The sequence below is a fragment of the Silene latifolia genome, chromosome 5, assembly GCF_048544455.1.
Source record: "Silene latifolia isolate original U9 population chromosome 5, ASM4854445v1, whole genome shotgun sequence".
Taxonomy (NCBI): Eukaryota; Viridiplantae; Streptophyta; class Magnoliopsida; order Caryophyllales; family Caryophyllaceae; genus Silene; species Silene latifolia.
In genome coordinates this window covers 36,005,459-36,012,901 of record NC_133530.1, presented here as the reverse complement: position 1 = coordinate 36,012,901, position 7,443 = coordinate 36,005,459, and the positions used below count along the sequence as shown (strand labels likewise).

The 7,443-nt window shown below is 38.7% G+C and overlaps 1 protein-coding gene across 1 annotated transcript; it reads right to left on the bottom strand.

The window, feature by feature from the left end:
- Positions 1–458: 458 nt before the first annotated feature.
- Positions 459–6,870, bottom strand: LOC141657259 (triacylglycerol lipase SDP1-like). The gene is made up of 3 exons (XM_074464424.1): positions 4,122–6,870; positions 3,054–3,197; positions 459–1,898 (listed from the first exon to the last, which is right to left on the bottom strand). Exons 1-3 carry the CDS (start codon positions 5,538–5,540, stop codon positions 948–950), a joined length of 2,514 nt encoding a protein of 837 aa, XP_074320525.1. The 5' UTR covers positions 5,541–6,870; the 3' UTR covers positions 459–947.
- Positions 6,871–7,443: the final 573 nt, after the last annotated feature.

The following is a 7,443-nucleotide window of genomic DNA, read 5'->3' as shown; positions in this document are numbered from 1 at the left end:
GTTAGCAGGAGAAATGCACAACACTAGTTACGGACACTCAACTAGTTACTGAGAAGTGCGTGTAGGCCTAACAAACGGTTCAGACACGGTTGGGTCAGTTTACTCAGTTAGAATACGAGTGGTGTTCGAGTCAGATCCGGTCATTTAAGTATAGGTATCTTTTGTCTTTGCTAATTGTTAAACATAGACCTCATAGTAATATCGCATCCTTGTTACGGTTACGAGGTACGAAACCAGTTTGATGTATATTATGTGGGCTATTATTGGTTTATTTTAAGGTGTCATCAATTTGAAAACGGCAAAACTCGGGTCAACTCCGGTTTGGATCGGTGAGTTTGTCACACCTAAAGGGGTAAGTCATAAGTGCATGTATTAGAATGGCAAGTTGCCGGGGCCATCTGCTCAAAGAGGGAAGCCTTCAAATCGTAAACCTTCCGAAGTTCATGAACAATAGCAAATTTCTAATCTCTTGGGAACCTCATATGTAAATATGTACAAATAGTTAAAGCGTAAAATTCAGCCGGGAAGCCACAAGTAGCGTCACTGTCATGGTGTGAGTTACATGTACAGCTTCGCGCAAACAGAAAAATACTTTAACTTATTACAAGCTATAACTACCTGATAGTCTGATACAACACCTACACATCTCTTCCAGAAAGATTCTAAACACCTCGGAAAACTCTGAATGACAGGTTTTACAGGATGTATCTAACTCGAGGTAAGAAAGATGTATGTGTAACGTCTCAGATTGACCTCGTTATGATTGACCGACTGGCGCTGGCCCCAATCACAATGCCCCATTTGCTAGATCTGGATGCAAAGGTCACCAAACTTGTATCTTTGATCACATTAGACCTTCATCTCAGAAAAGAGACTCTCAAGCTGTTTCCTGATCAATCTTGAGTTCAAGAACAATCAATCAAATCGTAATAATCCGTTTTTCGGGTTTATATGGAAGTAGTTGCACCATTTCCATTATCAATATCAGAATGATTTTTTACTGTGGTATGATTATCCCTACCTATTTCACCAAGTTGGTTAGTTTCATCATTATCACCACATTCAGATTCCGAGCTAACATCCATTCCCCTTTCAGAGCATTCCAGTTGAACGCACTCTGGAGCCGGGCTAGGCAAGCTCTCGGAATCATGACTCCGACCTGAAACCGTAAAATCTTCCTTTTTGACAATATTAAAAACTATCCCATTTGGGATTCTCTCCGGTTGCAGAAAATCTCCTTCGGTGATAGTAATACTTCCAGCTCGGCTCCCAGAATCCCTCAGATCATAAGCATTCTCCGAGTTCCTATCGGGAGTAACCACTCTCAAGTCTCTAGGCACTGTCTGCATAACAACAGAGTTTAGATGGCCTGTCAGATTCTGCTTTGCTTCTACATCCAAGTCAAGATTCTGAACAAAGTCCACAAACATGTCAGCTGATATGGTCCTCATGAGGGGCCCACCAGATCTCGTCCACGTGTGCAAATCTACACCTTCAGATTCACTATCACTGAAATCTTGCGTGTTTCTGGCCGTCCGATGAGGCCGGCTCGAAGATCCAGCTTGTTGAAGGGCAGAAATATCAGTAAGTGCCTCCTCATCAAGAGAACCGGTTGAGTTCTCTCGAGCAATACAGTTCCATGATGGTATCCTTCTAGAAGCATTAAATCTTAGAGTGGAAGACGGATTGTGGGTTTGGGTTTGAGAAGCCATAGCAGCTCTCTGAGCACTACGCTTAAGCCGGCGCATGTGGTTGAGAACTGCAACACACTCATCCAAAGCAAGTTCAATGCCACAATTGGATTTTATAGCAGCAAGCTTCTCCCAGGTGCACCTTCTACCCTGATTTGCCGCCTTTTGGAGCTCTCCATATGATGGGTTCTGGATAATTTTTGAATACTGGTGGACGAACAAAAAAAATCCCGCATCAAATCTTAGTCAAAGTGCAATTTTCATTACGGTCAGCAACTCAGCATAAGAGTCTCTATGCTTTTAACATAGAGTAAGGCCACTTATATACAACCCCCTTACCCCGCGTGGCCGCGTCAAATAGGAACCAATCCATTGAGGCACCACGGTAATATTGTGGAACACTAAACACTCAACGACCATGTTACAGGGATTGTAATGTGCCACACAGAAGCACGAACTCATACAGTGAATATTATACAGCTCAACACAGCTACAGTTCAATCTCATAAAGGATGAACTATGAAGTGCCAATCCCACTATTCTTGGAAAAGTAGTAAAAAGCATGCTTCGAAGACGAAAAATGTAACACACTTATGCTGAACTGTTAGGTCACAAACTGTAAGACAAATCACTGAGAGGGGATAGCTCAAACGTACATAGCTCAAATGGGAATGTAAAACAAGTCACGAAGAGGGAATAGCCTGAACTGTCAACTTAAGAACTTTCTCAGTTGTAAAAATGGTTTTATATATGGGTTGCGACCCCAATCCACGTCCAAGTAATCAATGTTTTGGAGAAATGGAGACTGCATCTTGAGGTCATATCGACCAATATTTTTGGTTTGAGGCTATGACGGTCGGTTTTGATATACAGAAACTGAAATTTAATATCATGGTTGTAAGTAAGAACAGACCAAACAACAAAACTTTTCACATAATTGTTTTTATTGCAAGTTTTCATCAACTCACATTATCCATTTTTAATGTAGCCAAATTATTCACTCTTTGGATCTAGAATTTGATGGAATAAGGAAAAATGACTTACTAAACCTGAGGTGTTTCTTTTTATTGAGAAGTAGACAGAATTCACGACACAATTTTATTTTGGGTCATCTAAAAACAGCCTCTATGTGTTGCTAACATAAGAGTACGGCTGCGTACTTCCCTCCACAATCATTCATAATCGAACTAAATACATCCAAGTTTCATATGTGAACACCAAGCCATGATATCTAATACTCCGTATTAAGCAACAAACTGTAAACAAAAACTGATAATCCACGAAACAAGTTCAGTTGAACCACAAAAGTGAAAGTAGGCAACCATACATCGCGAGGAACAAGCTAATAAAAAACTTGCATACCTGAGCAAGTGTGGCAGGCATCACAACAGTGACATCACCCTCCCATGCCTGAGCAAACAATTTAGCAATTCCACCCAAAGGAAAACCCAGTTCCAGTATCTGGTTGCATCTGTGTTTTACTTCCATCTCGGCCAGTTGAGCAAGCTACAAGTATTGAGCCACTATTAGTTGCCACTATTAAGCTTACAGATGAAAGATATATGTAGATAAAAAAAAGTGGCACAATGAATTGCATCACATTGAGGTTGTAGTTAGAAATATCCAAGGAGCGATGCCTTAGTAGTAGCTACTTTCAGCAACAAATACATCACTCTTGTGTCTCAATAAAGGGGTCCTTGCAAACAGACTTACCCTAGTGTTGAGAGAACAAATATGCTGTTTCCGGCATTGTTGTATAATAAAAATTAACAGCTATTTTATCATATAAGAAGCGGAAAGAGGTTAGTGGGTCATTCTGCTTTATTCCATCATATTTATAGTATTTTTTTTTCTGTTCTCCGTTTCCCATCATTCAATTGATTTCCCCATTTGCTATCTATCAGCAAATTCTGCAGTTGGTCACTAGGAGACTGAGAAGTAAAGAAATGTTATTTCAGGATGGATGGTTTAGCAAGAAATCTCCGAGAGCAACATTAGTTACATTACCCCTATCATCACGGTCCACAAACCTCCAAAGAGGCTCCTGTACCATGTGCTGTAAGGGGGATATGTTGCTCTTCACCTGTACATAGGGTGCTTCCCCGATCCTTGATGAAAAGTGTGGCAATCTACTCCGCGACAAATAAGAAGTACAAATTAAGAGGGCAATTTGAGTTACTTTCATTATACTTCAAAGATACTTCTTACAGAAAAAAGAAAAAAGGGGGAAAGAACTACCAACTATGCCTAAAATAATCAACTGATTTTCAAGACCCTCCCTCCTCCCCACTCACCCACCATTTTCTCGTCTTCCCAATGTACCTCTTAATATCTACAGATAAAAAACTCTAATGCAAGATCATATCAGAGAGAAGAACCACGGAAGCCATAAAGCAGAAATGAAAGTTTATAGGTTGAAAAATATAGTACCTTGGCAGCAAAGTTGCCCCCATAAGCTCTCACAAATTCCTTCAACCTCAGAAAAGGAGCAATATGTGGATTTGCTTGACTAACAATGAAGTGGTTAACATTGAACAGCTCCTTCAGTTGCATCATGGGTAAGTCACTCTCCAAGCTACCATCTCTCCACCTACGTGCCGGGCTTGTGCCTTCTTCTGGACCAAGATGGAAAGGTGGGTGATAAGGTACAAGTTCACCAAACCTATCTTTAGCCATCAGCTCCTGGGCCTCAAAAAGCCCGGGAAAGGCACAAGATGCTGTGACAGCGCTCCATATAACTACATGGGGCGAGGTCAAATAGTTAAGACAACGCGGAGGTTCATGTTTTCGTGGAGAGCACACTGTTATACCAAGAATCCTTCCAGTCATGTCATAAGCCTCCTGGAAAGTCATATTACTGGTCAGGTTCCTCAACATCATTTGCAATTGCCTAATCTCATGAACAGCTCCACGAGTCGTGACCCTCTTAACAATTGTTAAAATGCCACCCATTTGGTCGAAGAATTTGAGAGAGTGCCAAGAATCTTCAAAGAAACTTTGAAGCTCAGGCCACGATCTAGTTGCAACAATAGAGCACATGATGGATCCTACACTAGAGCCAGCAATGATTCTCGGCAAAAGCTTATGTTCCACTAATGTTTTAACGACACCAACATGAAAAGAACCAAGAGAAGCACCACCACTTAAAAGCAAAGCCGTCCTACCAAAAGCATGCCTAGTCTCATGCATGAATGCAAGCTTCTCTTCCAAAATGAGCTCTTCAGAATCCGAATCACAAACCATCTTTAACTGAGTCGTAACTTCATCAATATACTCCTTTATCAGTTTAGGCACTTGAAGCCTCCCCTTATGAAGCTCAGGGTTACACATATTACCAAGATTCCTAATAAGATCTGCCCTCATACAAAATATAATATCCCTCAACGACCCTTCTTGACGACGATGCCATAGCTCTTGGAGCTTGTTCCTCACAAGTTCCTCATCATAAAACATTGCCTCATTCAATTTGGGACTTTCCTTCTCCAACATCTTAGCAGCGTGCGCCCATTCCTCATAAGTAAGCGCACTTCTCATCATATTCCTCCAAAACTTCCTCCTATAAACTACCTCAGCTCTCCTTTTGACATTCGTGTAACGTTTCAAAATAAAAGCTATTATCGTCACCATTGCCAGTATCCCCTGAGGGTGCCGGGGATGGAACCACGACAAAATCGGCCCTACATAACCTTTAACCATCCTAATATACCCAATCAAAGCGTGAACCACTTGGGCCCTAAAAATTGCCATAGACTTGCAAAACAATATTCTAAATGCAATCGTCCGACCAACAATCGAAGTCGGTCCAATTGAGAATGAATCAACATTAGCTTCATTACTTATATCATCCATATCTAATCAAATTTCTACCAATACTTCACTTATATCACCACCACAAACATACGGAGTAATACAATATGGTAAAATCTAGGAAATGTTCAATTTTTAACTAAAGATCTCCACCAACTATGATCTGGGGTACCTCCTACAGAACCCAGGTTCCAAAACACAAATTCATTCAATAAAGATCTAAGCTAATAATAAGGCGGAATAAACAAACTATTTTGTTGGGTACAGGGACCGGTACAAGAAGCAAAATAACCCGGGAATTTGTTGGAGAGTCGCCTAATAAATCAGCTCGTAAAACTAATGATCAAGAATTCATTAAAATCCAATAAACATGAGCTTCCCACAAATAATTAAATCAACCCCACAAATCTTTAGCAATAAAATATTAAAATAGGTAAACCCAAAATTGCTTACCATAAAATTTGCAGGAAAACAATCAGGAAATTGGGTATGGCAGAAAATGAAAGGAGTATTAAAATAGGCAAGAAGAAAGTAGATGTTTAACGTGTAATACGAGTATAATTTCTTATAAAAAAGATGATGAACAATATAATTTTATATAGTAATCACTCAATCATAATATGTTTGTATGGGCAATAAAAATCAAATTTTTTTAATGTATATCCGTATTAAAAATTAAAAAAGAGATGAAAGAAGATAATATTGTTGTAGAAAGCTGACGGTGGATACATTTTTGTTTTGAGTGAATATAAAGGATAAGGAAGAATGAACTTTACTTTCTTACATGTTTCACATATTTATAATTCACTAAAGTTAAGAGTAAATTGAGTACAAGATTTGAAGTTTTGGCTTAATTTTGTGGCAAAAAAATTGAAATGATTAGAAGTTAAATGGGTTGATACAAAGATTTTAGAGAGACGTTTAGTATTTTTTGGTGTAAAGAGAAATCGTAAGGGTAATTTTGATGTCGAAGGAGTCAAACTCAAGTCATGAAAGATTGAAAGACCACCTTTCATAACTTTACCATAGATGCGAGTTGACATTTGTTTTTGGTGCTATGCGAGTTGACATTTGTAAAGACGTGTCTCAGTAAGTTTCTAAGAGCCCATCTCTTCAAAGTCTTATTGGTTGAGGTGTTGAGGAGCGGGAAATTGAGTACAAGATTGGAACTTTGCAAATACTCCACTTGGCTTAATGTTGTGGCAAATAAATTGAATAAAATTGATTGTTAGAGGAAATCTTGTGCGAAATTATTTATTATTTATTATTTATTTATATATGTAATGAGAAACACGTTAAGATGGAGAAGCTGTGGGCTATGATTCTATGAGTAAACAAACGTAAAGTTAAATGTGTAGTTAGTACTTCTGTTATTGATTTTGGGAGAGGTTGGACTTTTGGAGCCAATAATTCTGTTATCGTTGTCATACTTGTCAACATGTATTGCCCCATAAGGCAAGGAAATCTCCAACTCATTCATGCTTTCATATTATGGACGATGATGGATGATATAGAGTTCCGATTCATACAAGGAATCTTATTAATTAAGGCTTTCATGTTTCGTAATCGGTTGATTATTCAAATACATTTTTAGTTATAATTAGAGATATAAATTTGAGAAGTAAAAGTCGCATTATAGATTGTATCGTAAAAAAGTCTCACAACTAATTACACGTTTGTAACTAGTAACTTCTTGTATATGACCTATGTTTATGGCGGTGGTTATTCCGTTAACTTTGTGATTATGGTTGTTAATTAATCAGTTAGCTTAGACTAGATCCTTGGCTTTTTCTTATGCTACCACTATAAATAGGGCTGAGCAAAAAAATCGATTATCCAAACTGATCCGATATCCGATTTGAATATGATCCGAATTTTCGGATATCCGATCCAAAAGTTAAGTTGGTTTGGATATCTGATCCGAAATCTTTGGTTTTGGTTTGGG